Source organism: Musca autumnalis, unplaced genomic scaffold (genome assembly GCF_047663935.1).
Source record: "Musca autumnalis isolate F117 unplaced genomic scaffold, ASM4766393v1 scaffold_50, whole genome shotgun sequence".
Lineage (NCBI taxonomy): Eukaryota > Metazoa > Arthropoda > Insecta > Diptera > Muscidae > Musca > Musca autumnalis.
Genome location: NW_027412089.1, coordinates 105,780 through 130,397, shown reverse-complemented (window position 1 = coordinate 130,397; position 24,618 = coordinate 105,780). Strand labels below are relative to the sequence as shown.

At 34.9% G+C, this 24,618-nt stretch overlaps 1 protein-coding gene across 1 annotated transcript; it reads left to right on the top strand.

Annotated features, from left to right (window-relative positions):
• Positions 1–6,125: 6,125 nt before the first annotated feature.
• Positions 6,126–16,433, top strand: LOC141388085 (uncharacterized). The gene is made up of 2 exons (XM_073958132.1): positions 6,126–6,196; positions 15,358–16,433. Exons 1-2 carry the CDS (start codon positions 6,186–6,188, stop codon positions 16,268–16,270), a joined length of 924 nt encoding a protein of 307 aa, XP_073814233.1. The 5' UTR covers positions 6,126–6,185; the 3' UTR covers positions 16,271–16,433.
• The last annotated feature ends 8,185 nt before the right edge of the window (positions 16,434–24,618 follow it).

Here is a 24,618-nt window from a genome sequence, read left to right as displayed (position 1 = left end):
TTTAAAAGAATTGCAGTACCTCCACCTCTTGACGAGTTGGGCCTATCTTTTCGTACTACATTGTAGTTTTCAATTCTAAGGTTATGTTTTCCATTCAGTTTAATTTCGTTTAGCAATACAATGTCCGGTCTATTTTCTCTAATAAATTGTTCTAGGTTATATCTTCTACTTAGAAGTATTAAAGAGTTAACATTAATTTCAATAATTTTTAATGATTTTAAAAAATGTACATTTGTTTCGTTATCCATGTTTATACACCTAATAAGGAGAAGATGGTCTCTATTTGAGAAGCCTGCATTTGCATTTGCTTTTGAATATTTATTAGTTGACTTGAAAAGCTAGTCATCATGTTTTTTAGTTCTACTAAGAGGTTATTATTTGGAATATTATTAACATTTGCATGGGGTCTTGAATCATTCCTGGTTATATTTGAGAAGCTAACATTTTCTCTAACATAAGAGCTATGAGTATTTGGGCGATTCCGTCTTTCTTGTTTTGAGGCTCGTATTTTATCTTGCAGTTCTTTGTATCTTTGACATCCTTTGTATGATGCTGGATGTCCAGATTGTTTGCATACGACGCAGTATAATTGCTCTTTCGGCACATCTTTAAGTTCGCATTTGGTACTTTCATGACTTCCATTACATTTAACGCATTTGGGTGCCAAGAAACAGTTAGAGGCACTATGAAAGTAGCCCTGACAGTTTCTGCATTGTGTGATTTCGGGTCGTCTTAAGTGATCCCATGTTACATCTCGATGATTGATCAAATCAATCGATTTCAATTTATTGACGTCACTTTCGGGCGTTACTTGTACTAAATAGATTGGTAGTACACGTCCATCTTTTCTCGATTTCTTAGTACTGAACTGAGTAATCTTTAGGAACTTAAGTTCATCACATTCATATGTGCATAGTTCTTTAAATATTTCATCCATATCTATGTCATTATCTAGACCTTTCAATAAATACGTCTTGCTTTTTAAGCTTTTGGGCGTAAATGTATAGAATTGGGTGTTTGTTTTTTCTAAATAAGCTTTAACTTTATTATAGTCGGTTAAAGTATTCACAAATAACGACTTCTTGTCTCTAAATTGTTTTATTTTAAAGTCTTTAATTTTCAGTCCATCTTTTAGGAACTGTATCAGGTTCTTAGTTTCGATATCATAAATATTAATTGGTGGTATTAGTTTATTCTTATTTTTATCGTTATCGATTTTTTGGTTGTTTTGTAATTCTTCATTATTTGGTTTCTTTATTGATTTATTTTGATCTGGCTGTTTAGAATTGTTGTTGTTCTTTTGCTCATCGGCTATTTTTTGTTTCTCTTTGTGGCCACGCACATGTTTTTCAAAACTCTCTAATATTTGTTTGTCACAGTCATCATCTGGCTGTGCGAGAACACTAAAATAATTAGATCTCAATTGTTTGGGTATTATGCCTTCACTCATTGTTGAGTTTGGTCTTTTTCTTTGCTCTCTAGGTTTTGTTACATATTTTATTACACGTTGTTCAACGTCTTTATTGTTGTTTTTGCGCAGAGCATTTTGCTCTTGCATATTAAATTACTTTTATTGATTTTTGTTTTTCTTTATTATTTCCATGAATTTATATGAAACAAATTAATATATAAATGTCTTCACCACCGGTGAAGTGTTTAGTAACACTTAAAGTCTGAATATCCGAGGATATTTCGCTTTAAATTATTTATTTTGTTTAGCACTTTACAACACGTCTGTCGGCAAATGCAGTCACTAACGAACTCCGACATTTTAATCAAACAGCCCATATTTAAACAGCACAAGAAGTCATAGAAGCAGGTTATTGTGCTGTTGAACCATAAGATAAAAATTGAAATAGATCAGGGAGCCGTTGAACTATAGTGTGAATATGTTTAACCATAATAAGAAATATATTAGGGAGCCGACAGGAGAGCTCTTAAGTAATAACAGGGGTGTTATCAAACAAGCATATATAACCATTGAATCATATTAGGGAACTGTTGAATAAAATAGGGAACCATTTATCTAGATTAAGGAGCTATTGAGCCCGACGAGGGTTCTGTTGATCCAGATTATGTAGCGGTTGAACCATATTAAGGTGCTGTTGAGACAGAATAGGGAGCTGTTGAGCCAAAATAGGGTGCTGTTGAGCCAGATTAGTTTTCTGTTGAGCCTAGTTATGGAGGGAGTTGTTGAGCCATATAGGGTGCTGCTGTGATTGGTTAATGAGTTGTTGAGTGACAACCTGAATAAACATGCTTCTGTGATTCAAATAGGCATGATTGGATTTTTTATTGATATACTTAGTGTATTGTTTTGATATAGTCAGCTTATTTCCTGATGATAAGAGCTGCAATTATACCCTCCAGTTGACAATATTTGTTATCGATTGCAAATAATGTTAAAATTACAATAACATTAGAAATTTTATCCAGAAATATGAGAGGTTTACGTTTCTATACTTGTGGTTAAACCCACGTTTCTTTGGGAATTTGATTACCATTAATATACACTTTTAAACCAAGATCAAGTTTAATCCTTTGACCTGAGAATACAACACATCGGCATTAGGATCTGTATGTACATTTTTCATATCATTATCTTCATTGTGATTGTCACATTTCTTCGCTTTAAAACAATCCACCAATCTTATTCTCTAATATAAGGTGTTCAAGGTAATACAGGCATTAGTCAATTTGTTCAGGATCTTGGCATACATTGTTTATTTATTGTCCGATTAATCCTGGTTGAATTGTGACGTTTTGCGTTGAACTGATCATATAAGATGTTTCACAACGCTTTTTACGGTACACAAACATAAGTATTGATAAGGGAAACAAACAACAAGTCTATGTGATTGTTATGTATACACACAGAAACTTTACCCAACATTTTTACATACTTACATATGTCATCAAATAAGAGGACAATTTAAAGTGCAATAAATATTGTGTATTTATTTTTCAAATCATCATTCAAAATTCAATATTTGTTTTCAAATATACTTTTTACTTTAATAATACAGTAAGAAATAATGACATGGATAATTGGATTGAATATCTAATATATTATCCCGGCTTCTCGCAGCTCTTCAATAACAGAAACAATTTCATTATCATGATTATAGTTTCCGCGTTGACGAGATTTTAACAAGAACTTTAAGCGATCGACCAGAACGTTTGGGTTTCTCCAAATAAACGTACTCCGGTTTAGTTAGATTTAACTTCATTAGACCTTTACCAGTATAAGTACCGTCAATTAATTTCTTTATTATCTGTGTGTATTCATAACCTCTGTTGGATTTTATCCTTTCATTAGCCCAATATCCCACTTTATGTGCGTTGGAGTCCAATAAAATTTTCTTATATATTTCTAATTCAGATGAATCGTAGTTTGTAGGCTTTTGACGACATAAAAGTTCAAACAAGCCTGGTGTATGTGCCCAAGTCTGATTTCCTATGATAATTTTGTCATCATTTACTTGTAATGGTTTGTCTCCAAATTTCCAGTCTCCATTTATGTCTTTATGTGGTCCATATACTGTATCCAGTTTATCGTTTTCAGATAGCTGAGAAAGAGTTACATCATTTTCATCATCATCGTCGTTTTCTGAATAAAATGTTTCTTCATTTGTGTCATCACTTCCAATAGGTTGATGTTGGATATAATCAAGTTTGTACCCGTCACCGTATGCTTGCACCCTCGTCTTTCATATCTTTCTTAAATTTCTTGGTGGGATTACTAGCGTATTTATTTATATTTATTTCACGTTTTAGTTTGACTAATATGTTTAATTCATCTGTTATAGGTTTAAATTTGTTTTGCAGTTCAGTATCTGTTTCCTGTTCACCCCTTTTAATGCACTGCAATTTTCTCTTCAATTCATTTCGGGTATCAACTAGTTCTTTCAATGCTTTTACTTGGTCCATGGTTTATTTCATACTAATTATTTGGAAGGGTTTTATTCCATATAAAAATTCCATAATGGAAATATAATATTGACATATTTTTGCATAATGTGGAATGAAAGCATCAAATATACATTGAGTTCACCCACAAAAAACACTCGGAAAATTATATTTTCATATTTATTTAAAAATTAGCAATCAAAAACATTAATTAATATCAAAACTTGCCCCCTTATTCATCCGTTTCAAGAGCATTAGAATCCTGTTCCGGTCCAATTTCAAACCTTGCGTCGTATAGAATTCTGCTTCAGTTTGTCCTCCTTCTATTTGATCAGCTATTGTAGCGAGATAGTTGTCTGTTTCACGATCATTCCACTCCGAAGAATCGTCTTCCTCAATACAACGCTCGATGAAGCTTTGGGAATCCATACTGAAAAGCTGCGAGAAGCCGCGATAATATATTAGATACTCAATCCAATTATCCGTGTCATATATTTACAAGTCATTATTTCTTATTGTATTATTAAAGTAAGAAGTATATTTGAAAACAAATATTGAATTTTGGATGATGATTTGAAAAAAAAGACACAATATTTACCATGAACAACCTGTATTACCATGAACAACCTATATTAGAAAATAAGATTAGTGGATTGTTTTAAAGCGGAGAAAAGTGACAATTACATCAGCATAAATGAAGAGAATGATATGAAAAATGTACATACAGATAATGCGGTCCTTTTGCTGATGTGTTGTATTCACAGGTCAAAGGAGAAGAAAATAAAATATATTGTACGATTAAACTTGATCTTAGTTTAAATGTGTATATTAATGGTGATCAAATTCCCAAGGAAACGTGGGTTTAACCACAAGTATAGAAACGTAAACCTGTCATATTTCTGGATAAAATTTCTAATGTTATTGCAATTTTAACATTATTTGCAATCGATAACAAACATTGTCAACTGGAGGGTTTAATTACAGATTTTATCATCAGGAAATAAGCTGAATATATCAAATCAAAACACTAACTATATCAATAAAAAATCCAATAATGTCTATTGGAATCTGACTGTTCACAGAAGGATGTTTAGTCAGCCTGTCACTCAACAACTCATTAATCAATCTTAGCAGCACCCTAATATGGCTCAACAACCCCTAATCTGTATCAACAGCACTCGAATATGTCTCAACAGCTCCACAACTAGGCTCAACAGAATCCTAATCTGGCTCAACAGCTCCCTGGTTAAACTCAACAGCTCCCTATTCTGGCTCAACAGCTGCCTAATCTGGATCAACAGAATCCTAATTGGGTTCAACAGCTCCTTAATATGGATAAAGGGTTCCCTATTTTATTTAACAGTTCCCTAATATGATTCAATGGTTGCATATGCTTGTTTGATAACACCTCTGTTTCTTATTATGGTTAAACATATTCACACTCTACTTCAAACAGGTTATTGTGATGTTAAACCATAAAATAAAAGTTGAAATAGATCAGGGTATTTCAACTTTTATCTTATGGTTTAACAGCACAATAACCTGCTTCTATGACTTTATGTGCTGTTTAAATATGGGCTGTTTGATTAAAATGTCATATATACGTAAAAAGATTTCTATTGAAGTAGACAGAATAAGGTGAAATAGCATTAAAATAATGAAGGCAAACATTCTCGAAGAACTAAAAAAATCTAGAATTATTTTGAAAAAGATATTGAAATCTGTTGAAACCAGTTCAACAGTGTTGTTCTCCTTACTTTAACTAAGCAACTTAAATTAATTAAATCTCATTAATTATGAAATATCTAAATACCTGAATTTCTAATAATATATGTAAATATCCGCCATATGGCAACCCTTTATCCACTACAGCGAAAGCTTTCACTCAATTGATAAAGGGTTTTCTAAATTCCAATCGTTTCAACATAAAAATGAATCTAAATTTTTGTTAAGAAGTTGAGAGACTTTTACTTCTCCATTGTCATCTCAACGGTAAGCAATTGCATAAAAGAATAAAATACCGCAGAAGACTACCGAAGTCAATTTTGTTTTATTCTTTTATCTTTCTATGTCTCGTTGGGTTTTTTGCCGCTATACAATTGGAGCTAATAAATCCCGCTAAAATACAGTCCGCTTTCTTTTACCCGCAGCTATTAGCCCATTTGTTCATGGTCCTTTCGATCCTTTAAGGAGTTGAAGAAACCAGAGTTAAAACCGCTGACTGAGAAGCTACTAGCGATTGCAAAAATTATCCGCTAAAAATTATCCTAACCGCAATGGAGAAAAGGTATGTAAGTTTTATTAAATTGTGAGCGGTTAGGAAAAACTATTTTAGGTACAATATTCAAATTAACAACTGTTCAATTGCCCGTGCATGAAAGCTTAGAACGACAAAAAAGCGCTCTGAAAACAAAGGAAAAAACTTTCGCTTTTATTTCTTTGTTACGTCATAATTGCACAAAAGGCACTTTGGCTATTTTTTTCCTTTTTCTTGTCTGCATTTTCACTACATGCAAACAAGATCTCTTTCGCAATTTCATTGCTGTTAATCTCTTCGTTCAAGAGTTCTAATCAATACAATCTATTGAGTAGACTCTTTCCTCATGTTTACTGCATGTAAGTTTATTACAATTAACAATATCGTTGACGCACACGGAAGCACATACATACATAACACGTCAAATCATACGCTCTTGACAAAAGTAATAATAAACATAAAAAGAATTAGCACCCAGCGCAAAGTTAGTGCAGGCAATTACAAGCATACATACATATATGTTCCTTCACTCTTAACACTTCACTCTTCTCTTTGGTAAACTGGTTTGACTCACACACACACTTCGATTCAATGCATCTGCAAGTGAGAATCGGTACATTCACTTTTCTCTTACATTCGCAGCAGCCAATAAAAAAATAATAGTAGAAGAGTTGCGGACTGGTTCTCTTATACACAACTTTAATCAAACACCACTCCGTTGGTGGAGGAAAGGATTTTTTAGTAAAGAAAAAATTCTCGAAAGTGCGCATCGGACGGACAGAATTGATCCGTGTGTCGCTATTTGCATTGCATGGGACCAGTTGAAGTGTTTTTTTTATAATTAAAGATCAATTTATTTCAAATAGTGAAGTTTACCTATTGCTGATTCTGATTTGGAACATTTAACGAAACTACAATAAATGTTTTCCTGCCGTTCTAATATTGACTAAGTTTGAAAGAGGTGCGAGTGTACATACATATGGATGTACGTACAAAATAAAACAAAAGATTAAAAGTCACTTGGCAATGTTAAGAAAGAGTGGTGTAAAATCCAACAAAACCAACAAAATAATTTGTCTTGGAAAAGGAAATCATTCGAAGTATTTGCTTCAAAAAATAAGACCTTGAAAAGTTTATGGAAAAGGGAATCAAACGTAAAGAAAAAACCAAGGAGGAAAAGTGAGTAACTGTCAAAGCAGGCAGTTCACTAAAAGAAGAGGAAGAAGAGGAAAGCGAATTACAAAATATAAACAAAGAGGAGAAATCATAATTTGTAAATAACAGCAAGATTAATTTTATACAAGGGAAAAAGAAGATTTACCGCCTCGATCAAAGAAGAAAAGGTTTGCTGCAATACGTTCAACGTACAAGAAGCTTTGTGGTAATGGAGATGAGGTTGGTATGTACGTGTGTGAAACAAACGAGTGTGGTTAAACCAGGTCAGTAAACGAAATGTCATGTTCATTCAAATAGAAATAATTTCATTGCTTGTGAACAATATTACATTCTGTGAATAGTTACAGCTACTGAAAAATCGCCAAATTATTATTGCTAGAAACGAGAAAAAGTCATTGTGCAGTTATTTACGTGATATGCGTCTCCGTTTACTTTAATAATTATTACGAATCTCTGAAGGGAAATAACAATTGTGTGCAGATAGTTGTTAAACGTCACCAAGGAAATTGATTTAGTAAAATTTAACAAGCACAAAGTAAATCATGGGGCATTAATAAGGTGACAGTAAGTCCAGCTGATTTTCTGTCTTGGAGTCTGATATAATTTTTATTCGAATTGTGCGTATACAAATGTTTAGTTTGAATTCAACCAACATAGCATATTGTGTGTTTTTTGGAACATTCTGTACTACAAAAGCATTTACCAATAAACAAATTCTTGCATTCGTCTCCGTTTAATCTTACTAGATGAGCCCTGAAAGGAAAGTTTGATAAAGCAAACAAGCGAGGAAGATACTGGCGTTATTAGATTTGTCTTAATAATTTTTGATTGGTTGGTTTAATTGGCTTAATGTTTTTTTTTAAAAGAGTGATTGTCATCATTGAATGAATATTTAACCACCACGTTAAATTTGGAAAAAAAAACCTGCATAAAAGGACTGAACATATCTACGGTTGTCTACACTAGTTGATACAGTCCAACTGTTACTGTTCTTGATACCTGATATACGTGTGGGATAGACAGCTGTGTATAATTCGTTCAATCCACAAGTCAAAATAACATATTTCCTTCTAAAACTAGGGTTTAACTGAAGGTTTCAAACTGCTGAAGATCACTATTTGTTATTCCCAAAACCAGTTTAGTTGATTGAAAGAAGAAATACACATTCGTCGAATTAGTTAAGATTCACTTTCGAAATTTGTTTGGATCTATTCCTTATTGAAATAATCGCACATACATTGACGAACACTTACATGTTTGTAAGCTGAGATGTCAAACTATATTGTGGGACAGATTATAAAGGGAGGCAAACATTAAAGTGTTGAATTTTCCAATGGTACAAAAAACTCATACAGTTTCATTATGAGGTTTCTGTGAAACCCCAACAATTACATACTTTCCCAGCATACCATTTTCGAGTTTGGGAAATTAAATATATTAACATACATATATATTAAAAAATTTTATGCAAGCTTACAATTAGTGTGCACCCTGAATAGTACCTCGAATAAAGGATAGATTATTTCTTGGTTATTCGAAAAATTATTCAAACATTGCTGCTAGCCCATATACCAGGGCCTACAAACAAATTCTCTTTATGCTTTCATCTACCGAAGTGAAGTAAAAGAAAGAACCTCTTATCATTACTAATACCCAAACACTTTGAGCATTGCTGTTTTTAACCACATACGATACGATTGTCAAGGAAGAGCATAACAAGAAAAAAATGTTTGATTTGTTGTCGTTGAACAGCTCGGTTGATGTGCAAATAAAATAGCACATTAACAGTATTACATTCAAAATTTAAAGCCTTTCAATAAGATAAGTTCGAGAGAGTATTCTTTTTGATAAACCCTTGCTTTATCAGTATCCCAACAAACCTAAGAACATCTTTCTTAATTATAGGATTAAATAAGTCCGCAAAACAAAATAAAGACTATTAAGGGTATACATCATAGCTGAACTCGTATGTGTACTAGATCACAGACAAATTGAAAATACTACTATCAGGTTTGGGAATCATATGCAATTGTAATTTATAATTTCAAGCGTTACGTGAACGGCTATGAACAACATTTCTTTAAAAAAGAAATGTTGAAAAAGGTAATAAAACTCAAGAAAAATTAAATATTAATTCTCCCTTAAATGCTCTCTTTCCCTGTTTTACTCGCCATTGGTATACATTAAAAGTTTGTTTGTTTGCACAAAGAGACAAAGAGAAATAGTCTCCTAATCTACCGGAAAAAAACATTCAACGAGTGCTTTACACAGTCGGTGTTAAAATCTTAAAATCTGCATGCTGATGAAACTGTATTTAAGCTGTCATTGAAAGTGATTCCACAAAAGTTCTTGTTGTTACATTTCTGGAAAAGAGTTGACTGTTGGTAGTTGTTGTGATATACTCGTTTGATATTTGCGATTTCTTTTAAACCCATATCTGAGATACTCACTATTTTTCACATGTTTAATCAATAAATTGGTTAACTTAATCTGAAAAATTACTGAGTCCCTATTGATTTTCCGATTACGTATTCTACAAAATAGAAGATCTTTCAAACAATATATTCCGAAGAGAATATTTGTGCATTGTAAAGTCTTCGATTTTTTACTGTGAATTGGCACGAGAGTTGGGTTTTGTGTGCATATTGACAACATCATGAGCTCTCAAAAGTTCATTTTCTTTTCCGACCAGGTGGTCACGACTTGCGCTGCATTTCAAAGTATTCCTCTAGAGGAGCATACAATGTCCAGTTTGCAGGTCGAGCTTGACGATTTGGAGCGATGTTGGCGACAATTAGTTCACATTTACGAAGCAGAAATGACTTCTGACGACGATAAGTTTACAGATACCATGAGAGAATCGGTCTTTTCGAAATTTACTGAGTCATGCAAATCTTACAAAATGTGCAAAGCGTCCATTTTAGATTTGATGTCTATAGAAAAACAAAAGTTTGAAAAGTCAGAGTCAAAGGTTACCGGCGATTCTAAAAATTCTGAGGATACTGGCTTTTCCTTAAAATTACCACCGTGTGATACAGAAATTTTCAATGGAGGTTACGATAAATGGCCAAGTTTTCGAGACATGTTTACGGCCATTTACATAAAGCATATAAAGCTTTCACCTGCTCAAAAATTATTCCACTTAAAGGCCTGCGTATATAAGCTGCTTTGCCTGATTGCCTTGCTTTGCTGCTTCAATAAAAAAATAAAAGAACAAAGAAGGCCGACCCAATTTCCAACTGATGGCAACCCAGTTCGAAATTTTGTCTTTATTCTATTATTTTTATTACGTCAGAAATGAAGCAGGTAAGCAAGGCAATCAGGCAAAGCAGCTTATGTACGCAGGCCTTTAGAGCCAAAACTAGAGGTGAAGCAAATCAAATTGTCAAGCGATTTGCTTTAACCGATGACAATTTCACCCTTGCATGGGATGCTTTACGACAACGTTACGAAAATAAGCGTATTCTGATAAACCACCAGCTGAGGAAGATTTTTGAGATTGAACATGTTACGTCAGAAAAAGGGAAAACGTTGCGTAATCTTCAATACACAGTAAATAATTGTCTGTCTATACTACGTACATACAATATTTCTGTAATCGCATGGGATCCAATTCTAGTATTCTGGGTTTCTTCAAAATTACCAGAAGAAACTCTCGCTGCTTGGGAAAATTCTTTGACAGATCACAAAGAAATGCCATCGTGGGATCAGCTAGATGATTTCATTTCCAACAGACTCGATATGTTAGAATCCATATCTGATATGCGAAAACCTTCAAGCCATTCTACCCCTTCCTCCAAATCCAACTCATTTAACACTAATACAGACTCCAACCATAAGCTTTGCAGAGTTTGCAAACAGAATCATCCGCTAAGGTTTTGCTTTAAATTTAAATCATGGCCTCTCTCTGAGAAACGAAAATTCATCTCCTCTAACAAAATTTGTGAAAATTGTCTCTCGTATGGCCATGTTGCTCAAAAGTGCAGAAGCGAGAAGGTATGCCAGAAATGTAAAAGTCCACATCACACCCTTCTACATCCTGAATCACAATCGAAGACCGCATCATATCATGTTGAAGCTCAATACGACGACGTGCCGACTACGTCGGCCACCGCATACATGAATAATTTTCAACCCGCTTATCATATTGGGAATCAACATGATACACCGCCGACTACATTAGCTGCCAATTACGTTGGCACTTCAAATGTTCAGTCGAACTTCGTAGAATCTAAACAAAGAACCATTTTGCCTACCGCTTTAGTCAACATTGAACATCAAGGGATGACTTTTACACTTCGGGCTTTCGTTGATCAAGGTTCTCAAGAATCGTTTGTTTCTAATCGCTTTGTTCAACGCTGTTCAATACCAACTAAGAAATCGTTTACGACGATTTCTGGTCTGGGAGGAACAGTACTTGAAAATTCGTCCAGAATGTGTTATCTGACATTAAAATCTAGAATATCAAAGTTCAGAATTGATTCTTCGGTCATTGTTGTTTCGAACTTAAGTCAGTTAATGCCTGCTTCTCGTCCAGTTATATCTGATTGCACTGAGTTAAATGGGTTGGAGTTGGCTGATCCCGAATTTTACAAGCCCGCTCCAATTGATTTGTTATTGGGAAGCGATATTCTTCCTCTAATTATTAAACCTGGAATTCAGAAGAACATACACGGAAATCTTCTTGCCCAAGAAACAGAATTTGGCTGGATTATTAGTGGTAATCCTACAGTAAGAAAAGTAACTTCTTTCGCTACATGGATAACAACTTCTGACCCTCTAAGTGAACAATTAAGACAGTTTTGGGAATTAGAAAATGTCCCTACTGAGAAGAGATTGTCAGAAACAGATGTTTGGTGTGAAAATTTTTACAAGGACACTGTAGAACGTAGGACCGACGGTAAATACGTTGTGAAATTACCATTTAATCGTGATTTACCTGAAAAATTTCACTTAGGAGCATCGAGACGAGTAGCTATGGGACAATTTATTCATATGGAAAAGACCCTTCAGAAGTCTCCAGACTTAGCTTCAGAGTACAATCATGTGCTGTCTGAATATTATAGTCTCGATCATATGGAACCAACTACAAGTGAAGAAACATTCGAAAACGGCCACTGTTCGTCATTTTATTTGCCGCACCACGCGGTAATAAAACCTGAGAGAACCACCACGAAGGTACGGGTAGTTTTCAATGCTTCAAAGAAAACTGACAGTGGATATTCTTTAAACGATATGTTACATACTGGTCCAACTCTTCAAAACGATTTAATGAATGTAATTCTACGATGGAGATTTTTCAAGTATGTTTTCAACGGGGATATACAAAAAATGTACAGGCAAATTTTTGTTCATAAAAATGACCAAAAATTTCAAAAAATCTTGTTTCGAACATCGCCTTATGAAAAGATTCAAGACTTTTGCTTAAAGACAGTTACATTTGGTGTAAATTGTGCCCCGTATCTTGCAATACGCACATTGTTACAATTGAGCGAAGATGGAAAGAATTCTCATCCCACCGCATCTGCTATTTTAAAAAATCAAATTTATGTGGATGACATTCTTTCCGGTGCTCACACTTTAACAGAGGCCAAGTCATACATGATAGAATTGATTGATTTACTCAACTCCGCTGGCTTCCCATTAAAAAAGTTGACCGCAAACAATTCACAAATCCTCCAACTTTTGCCGCGGGAAGATCTTCTTGACGAAGATTTTCTCAAATTTGAAGATGTCAGCGAGACGAAGACACTTGGTATTCGATGGAATGCCAGATCAGATCAATTCTTTTACAAAGTTGCAAACATTTCACTACCTGAAACCCCTTTCACCAAAAGAAAAATTTTGTCGGTTGTTGCAAAATTATTCGATCCCGCGGGATGGATTTCGCCAATTATAATCGTAGCAAAAGTCTTGATGCAGCAGCTATGGATGGAAGGTACTAATTGGGATGAAGAAATAAAGCCTAATTCCATAGAACAATGGAATAATTTCGTCGAAAATTTTACTGATATTGAAAAAATTAAAATTCCTCGATGGATCAAATATTCTCCTGATACTCAAGTACAAATCCATGGTTTCTGTGACGCTTCAGAGAAAGCGGTGCAGCACTTTTATCAAAACTGTTAAAGTCAGTTTGTAAAAATCTTGACGTGTCCACACCTTCGATTTATTTATGGAGCGATTCCACCATTACCTTGGCTTGGCTGAGCAAACCTCCTTGCCACTGGAAAACTTTCGTAGCGAATAAGGTATCAGAGATTCTAGACAATGCGCGTAACGCTAACTGGAGACACGTTTCGTCTAGAGAAAATCCTGCAGATCTGGGTACAAGAGGCTGTACAGCCGCAGAATTAGAAACAAATGACGTCTGGTGGCATGGACCAAAGTGGCTACTTGAACCAGCTGAACGCTGGCCAAACCAAAGTCTTCTCCCCGAACCAACCATCGAAGTAAAGTTGGCTGCTTGCGAATCAAAAGAACTTGAAATTGAACAATTTCTCAAAGATTATTCCAAATTTACTAGAGTGTTACGAGTTTTCGCTTATGTGTTCCGGTTTATTCACAAGTCTCGCAAACTCACAGGTCATACGATACAAAATCAAATGTTAAACGGACAAGAAATGTTGATGGGAAAATATGGTCTTCTCAGGTATGCTCAAATGTCACATTTTCCATCAGAATATCAAGCATTACTTTCAAAACAGCCAATTCATACAAAAAGCAGGTTATTAACCTTAAACCCTTTCCTTGACGAACATCGATTGTTGCGAGTGAATGGTCGCTTAGCGAATTCTGACATGAGATACCAAGAAAGACATCCTATTATTTTACCTGAAAACTCCCGACTATGTGATCTGTTAGTGGAACATACTCATAAAGAACTATTACACGCAGAACACCAGAGTATGTTACAAGCTATTAGACAGGAATATTACGTTATTCGCCTCAAAAGTAAAGTACGTCACTGTATACGAAATTGCAAAACCTGTGCCATTTATAAACAACGACTTGGAAACCAAATTATGGCTGCTTTACCAACTGAACGTTGTACCTTTTCACTTCCTTTCACCAACACAGGTGTGGACTTTGCAGGGCCGTTCGATTTAAAAACGTCACGTCTTCGAAACGCAAAGATTGAAAAGGGATACTCAGCGATCTTTGTCTGCATGTCAACGAGAGCAGTACATCTAGAAGTTTGTTCGGAATTGTCAGCTGAAGCATTTCTCGCAACGTTTTCACGATTCGTCGGACGACGAGGATTTCCTAACAAAATGTTCTCCGACAACGGAACAAACTTTGTGGGAGCCAATCGAGCAATTACACAGGAATACAAAAGGTTTCTGAAATCCGCTGAGAAGGCGGTAATCGAAAAATACAGTCATCATGGGTTTTCATGGCATTTTATACCCCCACACGCACCCCATATGGGTGGTTTGTGGGAAGCCGCTGTCAAGAGCATGAAAAGCCATCTAAAGAAAGTAGCCGGAAACCTAAAGTTTACATATGAAGAATTTTCCACATTGTTAATTCGTATTGAAAGTATTTTGAATTCAAGACCATTATCCCCGATTAGCGAAGAACCGTCGGAACTAGTACCTTTGACTCCAGGCCATTTTCTCAGGGGAACTGCTCTTATAGCTACTCCTGAAGACTTTTCAAGCAACATGACTCTGATCAATAGATGGCAACGACTCAAAACTATCCAACTTCAATTTGCCAAGCGTTGGAAAAATGAGTATATTTCTGAACTGCAAAAGAGATATAAATGGCGATCTGCCCAACAAAATCTCAAGGAAGATGATTTTGTTATCGTGAAAGAAGATAATTTTCCGCCCACCGAATGGCGCCTTGGTAGAATAGTTAGGGTATTTGTTGGCAAGGATTCCAATGTTCGTGTTGCAGAAATACGAACTCAAAATGGAAATATCATTCGACCACTAGTCAAACTTTGCATACTTCCCAAATGTTAGTGTTTTCTTCCGCTCACATATTTAATAAAATCTTACTTTTAGCTACAATTCCAATGCTCCAAAATGCCGAGTGTGCCAGGAAAGGCATTTTATAAAGCACTGTGCCAAATTCCAACGAATGGACGCCAAGAAGAGGAGAGTTGAAGCACAACAAAGAGGGTTTTGTTTCAATTGCTTATGTACATCGCATAAGCGTGATTTTTGCCCAAGCAGAAGTAAATGTATGGTCTGCAACAAAACCCACCACACCATGCTTCATATCGACCAGAACGGAAAAAATACTTCCAACTCTGTCAAAATCAGAAGATCGAAATCTCCAAGTAGTAGCCCGCAGCCAGAAATACAACAACGTCGTAGCAGAGCAGTCAAACGCCAAACCACACCAGAACCCACACCTCGTCCACGATCGTCCACTTCTACAGCTAGCCAGCTCCCTGCCAAACGGCCTCGAACCAGCGTCAGTGACCGTCTCAGCGTCAGATCAAAAACCCATATCTTTCTGCCTACCGTCCTTGCCAGGGTTCTAACTTCTGAAGGGCGTGACAAGGTCAGATTGATCGTCAATACCGGTGCAGCACAGACGGTAGTGTTAGCTACGTTGGTCGAGTGTCTCCAACTAAAAACAACTCGAAGGGGTAACAAGCACTACTGCACTTTGAATCTGCAGAGTTTCTACGACCAATCAGCAAAAATTCAAATAACCGGCGAAATACGAAGTCAGCTGAACACCACTTTCCCCGAGTCGACAGAAGACAAAAAACTGCAGTCCACATACGAGCATTTAACCGACTTGGCCGATCCACATTTTTTCAAGCCGATCAATATAGAAGTGATGCTCGCGAATGACCAAATTCCAAGAATTCTAAGAGCTGGTCTTATCCAGACATCATCAAACATGCCGATCGCTCAGAGTTCCATCTTCGGTTGGATAATATCCGGAGGTTGCTCATATTAGAATAATTCAATACAAACGGGCCGGCATGTTGAAACCAGTTCAACAGTGTTGTTCTCCTTACTTTAACTAAGCTACTTAAATTAATTAAATCTCATTAATTATGAAATATCTAAATACCTGAATTTCTAATAATATATGTAAATATCCGCCATATGGCAACCCTTTATCCACTACAGCGAAAGCTTTCACTCAATTGATAAAGGGTTTTCTAAATTCCAATCGTTTCAACATAAAAATGAATCTAAATTTTTGTTAAGAAGTTGAGAGACTTTTACTTCTCCATTGTCATCTCAACGGTAAGCAATTGCATAAAAGAATAAAATACCGCAGAAGACTACCGAAGTCAATTTTGTTTTATTCTTTTATCTTTCTATGTCTCGTTGGGTTTTTTGCCGCTATACAATTGGAGCTAATAAATCCCGCAAAATACAGTCCGCTTTCTTTTACCCGCAGCTATTAGCCCATTTGTTCAAAATCCTTTAAAAAAGGAGAAAATGATGTGAATGCCCAAAACCCTACAACAATCATACATTGAAAGAACAAAGAGATTCCAATTTATATCATGTCAGTATTGATAAAAAATATCTAAGAAAGAATTGATACAGGAAATGATGAAATAGATAACGAGACCTCTGGAGTTGATATTCTCCAATCACACGCCAAAGAAGAGGTGAATGAAGCAAATACTATGGATGTTGACCATCTTACTTTGCTACATACAACTAAGAAAATTGATAAAAAAAAAAATATGGACCACAAAAGGATAATAAAGGATGCTGGAAACTAGGTAATACAGAAGTATACTTTGTCAATGGTAACATTAAACTTGGAAATCAAGCATGGCGTCTGACAACAGGTTTATACAACATCCTATTTCTCAAAGATCCATGCGATTACAATGTAAATGAACTAGACATATATAAAAAGATATTAGAGGCTACATGTGTCCATCGAAGAAATTATGAACTAAACGGACAAATAAGAGAAAACCGAGGTCCAAAGTATACAAAAATTATAAAAGAATTGTCTAAAAATACAAACGGAGCAGGCTAAAATCGTGCTAAGCTCAATTCAGCAAAGAAAATAATTTGGAATGATCCTAATGAGTTAGTCGACCACTTGAGAATATTGATACCATTAAAGAACACTGGTAATGGAGAACATGACAACGAAATTGAGAAGTGCTGATTTAATGTACTGATTACAAAAAACAAAAATATGTATTCAGTTTCCATAATAAATAATGAAGTAACTACTTAAAACATATATCAAATCCATAACTATAAAAAGACGAATCATTTATAGTTATAATAATATGGTAGCTTTGGAATTTTACATAGTATTATAACACGATTTTGAGACATAAATTTATGTTTTAATGGTTTTATATGTATATATCTGTATCCATTCCAAGTAGCATTGTTTCTATGGCTTTATTGGAAAATATGCATTTTACCCAATCTTATAATTTTTATTAAGTGTTATATTATTGTAAATAGATACGCTTGCATAATATCTCTAAAACGACTAAAACGACTATTTTGAAAATTAAATACGATTTCATTGTTTATATTATTGCATGCATAAACAATTCAATATCCAATTTATTCGATTGAAAATACGTCTAGTTTTAAGATTTTAAATAATAAAATAGCAATCTACCGTTGTTTTTATATATAACATCTTATTTTGGGATGAACCGTTAGTATGTAGTCCCTTAGTGTAAAAGGATTCCTTACAGGAAACCGTTCGTTAAATGTTTGCTCATATCGGTCTGTTAAAATGTTTGCTCATATATCAATATACATATAAATTATTTATGATTTTTAAGTTTACCCCAGATTTCCGCCATACATATTGCATCTTCTTCATTAGTAACTTGTTCTATTATCTTCAAAATTTTTGAATTAAAGTCGGGATATTGGCTTATTGAGAGTAGTAAACATAAAAGAAAACTTCCCGCTGAATCCATTTTGAACTTACTTCTTGAATAGATACCTCATTAATGATTTTACTCGACTTTAAGAGTTCACATTAATTGCTAGAAGTAGAATCTTTGATTTGTATGGAAATTTGTTTTTTTAAATCAAAATAGTGTTTTTATGTCCACATCAATGATAAATCGAAAATACACATTCTTTGTTTGCTTAAATGCGAATATTTTCGTAAACAATTACATTATTACTAAGAAAACATGAAAACGTAAATGTAAATTGTTTACTATGACACATTATCCCAGAATAAAAAATACATTATATTAAAAAAACAACATCACTATATTTATTTACATGCCAATACAAAAATATTCAAATGTTAAAGAAAAAATAATTTTTAAGCAGCAAACTCTACTCCATATATCAATGTAAAACCCATGGATCGTTTTCATCCATATTCAAATCGATTGACAGTATATTTGCTACTGAATATTTTCTCAATCTCGAAATGCGTTTTTATACATTTTATATTTTTATAATGGTTCTGTTTTTCATATTTGTAATCTACGTCCCTTAATTATTGTTTAACTCATAAAAATATGTTTGTACTTATTATGATGTAAACACACAGTAAAATCTTAACAAATAATGTTTCCCAGGTGTGTAGGGAAGGGTTACAATATTTGATCTTATAAAGCCTGAATGTTGGGAGCAAAAACCCTATATTATAAGCTATATAAAATAAGGTAATCATTCCAAACAAATGGTTCGAAACACGCAAGTATGTTGACCCCTCTTTTACATATAAACATTTCCATAACATAATAAACATCAATGCAGAAGTATTACTATGTTTTAAAACAAAAGTATTATGAGGTATAAGGATCAAAGGAGGTGCTTAGATAATTTAAATTATAAACGCACCTACATGTTTTTCACAACCTTGTGAAATAATGTTAACAAGTGCTAAGGGAAGGTTAAAAATATGTATGTAACATCCTGGATCTAATTAATATGTAGGACACAACATCAAACATATACAAGGAAGGGTGGATGTTTTCGTATTGATCACAGAAGAATACAGCATGACTCTAGCAAGCATAAGAACAACAACAACAATGTGAATAAGATCGAATGGATGGAAACAAAAACAACAAGATGTTAGAACACCATCATTTATATTGAGCACAACAAGCATACATCCTGACGATGTGAAACATAGCACGATCGAATAGATGGAAACAAATTATTTCGCTGAACATCTGCATACATCAACACATATCAAAAAATATTGGTTGTGTTATGATATCTTGCCTATTAGAAAAACAACAACAACATGCAAGCCATGGATGTGCATCTCGCATAGGGATAGATAAACCAAAAAAAAAAGTCTCAAGAACATATTTTTTAGACCGTCAACCGCATTCCGACAGAAAAATGTGAAAAAGTGCCACACAAAATGGTATAAACACGTGCATCATTTGACACTATAAAGGGTGAAAAGATAGGCTCAATATCATTAAATGTTTGCTGGGGAAGTGGCAAAACCCATAAATTACAAAAAGTTGTCCCGACATGTTAAATTTATAACGTTTGCCCTCATCTTTTCTTGATCATCAACCAAATTTCTATGGAAAATGAAGGCTAGTGTCAATTACAAGGGATACACACGTTCCCGAATCGTGGACGGACAAAAACAAAAACGGTCTAAGAACATTCACTTTAGTGTTCTTCACCCACACTCACATTGAAAACGTTGAAAAATTTCAACGACAAGGCGTAAACACGACCCAAAATCGCAGGCAGACAAACAAAAAGTTCCTAGAATATTAATTTTACGATCTTCGAAAGATCATTAGTCACTATACAAAAATTGGATGTTGGAAAACTCAAAAGGTTACAGAGTATTTGGGTTGACCTCACACGCGAGATTCCAAAATTCACCTACGGCTAGGGATCAAAGGAGATGTTTAGCCTATTTTATAAAAGGACAATTACATTTAGGTTGACGGCCGGCATGAAATACAAGTGCTCATGTATTTTACAACATTATGATATTATATAGACTAGTGGAAAGGGAAAGGACGACATTAGTTACAAAAACCTAAAAGGTAGGTTGCACGGCAAGACACTAGGAAGCTAAACGTCATCGACATACAAAAAAGGGTGCACATCTAAGAAACTACCACATACACGAAAGGACAAACATTACGACACATTAAACACACAAACACAACAACAACATACAAGGAAGGACACACGGTCCCACAGTAGCAACGCAACAACAACATACAAGGAAGGACACACAGCACGACACGATCATAAAAAAGGTAAAAAATAAAAAAATTACTTTTCAATCTTCAACAACATTATGATGGAAAATGCGAACAGGTGTCAATTACAAGGGACAAAGATTTGTCCTGATAACAAAAAAAAATTGTCTTGACAGAGGAAAAAATCGCGGACGGTAAAACAAAAAGGACACAAAAAACATTCACATTGACGATCACACAAAAAGACTCAAGATCATTTATTCGCGCTATTATAACGATATGCAAACAAGTGGATGGGGGGAATAATCAAAAGGTCACTACGCATATTCAATACTAATGAACACCTGCATTCCCCCACCCCCTTAATTTTTTGAACACCTGCATATCATTAACACATAACATGTCTTCGGAATTAATAAACAGGACATAAAACCCTGAATTTTGCCGCTACAGTAGTTGTATTTATAGATGATCAATTATTTTGGGTTTTACGATGCAGTGTACGGTGGACTTGTCACTATTAGTACTGTAACTGCCATTAAAGCTATGTAATATCTTCTAAAGTATCTTAAATACAGATTTAGTTTTATTATGCTCAAAAATGTCAAGCGTTTTTTACACAGTTCCACAAGTATTCTCCGGTGAATACTTACTTTTGCGATATTAAATATTGGTCTTTTTGGGATTCGAACAGTACATTATCTTATGTATGCAAATATGTTTTCAATAAGTTAAAGTGTTTTTTTATCAATAACTAGGAGACCCGGCGAACTTCGTCTCGCAGTTTGTTAGGTACAGGACTTGATGGCTTTGATTCAAACCTATAATACTGTTATTGCTATCACTTTGTTCAGTGGCAAATATTTCTTTGTTTTGAACTGTTTAGGATGATCTTTGAAGCACATTAGATAATTGTATTTTCACCAATTGTCAGTTTGACGAAGAGAGAAGGTACTGAGAGGCAAAGTGTTTCTGTTTTCTTCGACTCTCTCTCCTATAAACTGACAATAGCTGCGAGAAAATTAGCAACTGTAAATCGGGACAAAGATATATTTTTTAAGCAAATAATGCATTTTGCGATTTAAATAAAAACATTCGGTAGCAAAGTTGAAGCAAAATAATATCATAGCGCCCCTATTCGTTTCATAATCGATAATTTTCTACAATTTTTGTTTTCACCACCGAACACGATATTTCACTCAAGTAATTGAATTCGTAGGAAGGAATGCGATCGTAGGAATTTGAATTTAATGCTGAATATAGTGCTTATTTAAAATTTGCGTTTTAATCAATTAACCTATTTTGAGCAGAAAGATCCGATCGTTATCAGGTAACCACCTTCGTCAGCTTTTTTTCTGACTTCTCTGTTTAACGTGATCTCCCGAATTCTGCTTGCATTGCAAGTTCGGAATTAGATGCAATGGCTCTGGTAACACGGACAAATGCGGTAATTGAATTTTGACTGAGACTGTACTATCCAGTACTTGGTACATTGATCCTTGTTAGCAGAGCTATTCTATTAGTTGCCGTTCTCTGTGTGTTTCGGATGCTTGAAGTCTTGTCACACTAACACGTGACTGTTGTCGATTACTTGGTCACCCTATATTTAATTTCGACGTCAAATTAATATCACAAACTAATCGACGTTTACTTATGTGTACTTATGTCGCCCGATAAAGAATATTTGTCAGATAATTCGACCCAAGAAATCTCCAGTACCTCCGATTTCTTGTTTTTTTCTTTCCAATTTTGAATATCATCCTTTTTCGATGTACATACATACAGTGTATCAACAGTACCAGTGTACATATGTATGTATTTGGTCATTTGTAATTGCCTTCCAGCTCTGCGGGAACTAAACTGATTGAATTCATATACCTTTTCAGTGCGGATATAATTTTTTAGTATCATGACAGGATCTGAACAGTATCAATATATATCTGGTACAGCGTAAATTTTATACCACATAAATCGGAAGTTGATCTTTTTACTTACAGTTTAAAAGTATACATATATGCCACAACCTCACTTCCAATGAAATTACCTCGGAGCTCTTGATTTTTTAAATAACCCACCAATTTTGTGGATTTGTACTTTTTTCCTCAAAACTGTGGAAACCACTTTTGGCGTTATCATCTTCATCTTTTCAATTGGCATCTGACCGAAACCAACACTAATCTTTACAAACTCTAAACTAAGCCCTCTCCTTTTAACCATTTTTCGCTGTAAATTTCCTAAAAAGACGCTTGAAAATAAATGAAAATCGATTTGATTGTGAATAAAAAATTCTATACAACTTTCAAAAATTGACAAAACAGAGGCGTACAAAAAACTGTCCAAATAAGTGTCAAGGTATACTCCAAACGCGAATCTCTATAGAAATTTGTGGAAAAATTAATTTTCATGAAAAAATATTTTTGCAAATTTTTCGCAAATTTTCGCGATTTTTTTAGGTTTTATCCTTTTCTGCCATGAGACCATTCCGAATTGGTGCGAATTGTCAAAATCTGTTCAGCCGTTCTTGAGTTATAAGCGTAGTAACTAACATCATCCTTTTTATATATATAGATACATTTTACTTTCTATGGTGTATACTAACTTTTGCGACAGACTGTACAGAGACAATTCCCATCTCAGTTCTGTGGAACAGCTCTTCCATTTAGTTCAGAAGCAAAAGAGATCGCTCAAAAGAGCCCTATTACCAGTAGTTGTTTCTCCCAATCTTGCTCCAGTCTTAGCGATCGCTATGAAAACAAGCGAGTTCTCGTCAATGACCAGCTTAAAGTTCTTTGCAATTTACCCACTGTTCATTCCGAGTATTCTCAGGGTTTAAAACGCCTTCAGCGCGATCTAAATTCTTGCATTTCCGTTCTGAAGACATATGATATTGATGTGAAGAGTTGGGATCTGTTCTTCGTATTCTTATGTTCCAACAGACTCCCTGATTCCACACTCACACTTTGGGAACGAACACTATCTGACAAGTCCAGTATTCCATGGTGGGCGGAATTGGACACATTTCTGACCAACAGGTACCGTACGCCAGGGTCTGTTTCCGAAATGCGAAGAGGTGTTCCTGGTTCCTGTTATAAGGAAAGTTCGTCCGAAGGCAAGTCTAAATCTTCCAAAAAGTTTAGTTCGTTCCAGAGCAAAGTCTCTGATCCAAATTGTCCCCTAAGTCCAAATGAGGCACACATTATTCGAAAGTGTCCTAAATTTCTGAGGATGAATCCTGATGCTCGCAGTTCCAAAACTCATTCCATCAAGAACTGTCCAAGCAAGCGTAACTGTTGCACTTGCAATAAGCGACACAATACGTTTCATATTGTTCCATTGAATTCCGCTTCCTCCATACCAGTAACTGTATCTAACACAACTCTTAGTTCCAATCCCAACCCCAACTCTGCTTCCTTCTCTCGTTCAGATATACAGTCCACTAGCAACGAGTTGGGAATGTACAAAATTATTTTTCGACTAATACTCAGGGAGTCTTGTTAGGTACAGCTATGGTAAAAATTGTGCATAACGGAGTAACTGCAAAGGCACATATTTCAGGTTTGAAATATTCCAATTCTGTCAGTGTACGCACACAGCGCACTTTCACTCGAAGGTTGACCGCAACTTTGAGTTGAAAGTCACTCTTTTGTAATTCCAAAGCTTTCAGGCAACCTTCCAAGACATTCTATCCCGGCATCCTACATTAAAGACCTTCCTAATATCTCGTTGGCTGACCCAAACTTCTTGAAGAATGGACCTTGACAGGTTCTTTTGTTAATAATTTGTCCAGGTCTGTTAACATTGTTGATTTTTTATTTATTTAATTCTTAACATCTATGGGAAAAGTTCCCTTTTAAGCATAGTACACACGGTCCAACAAAACTGACAGTCATCGAGGTCTATTTCGTTAATATCAAAGTCTAGCTGAATAATTACTTTCCTTATCACTAAATTATACCTTAAATGTTGTATTTCAATCATTTTTAGCTAACAAAAAGTTTTTATTTGCCAGAAAATTGCTGTAAAAGCACGTTGACTGTCAGTTTTGTTGGACCGTGTGTACTATGCTTTAGGGATACATAAAATCGATTTCGGTTAATCGATTATTAACCGTAAAATTTCCAAAAGTGGTAGTCGACTATTG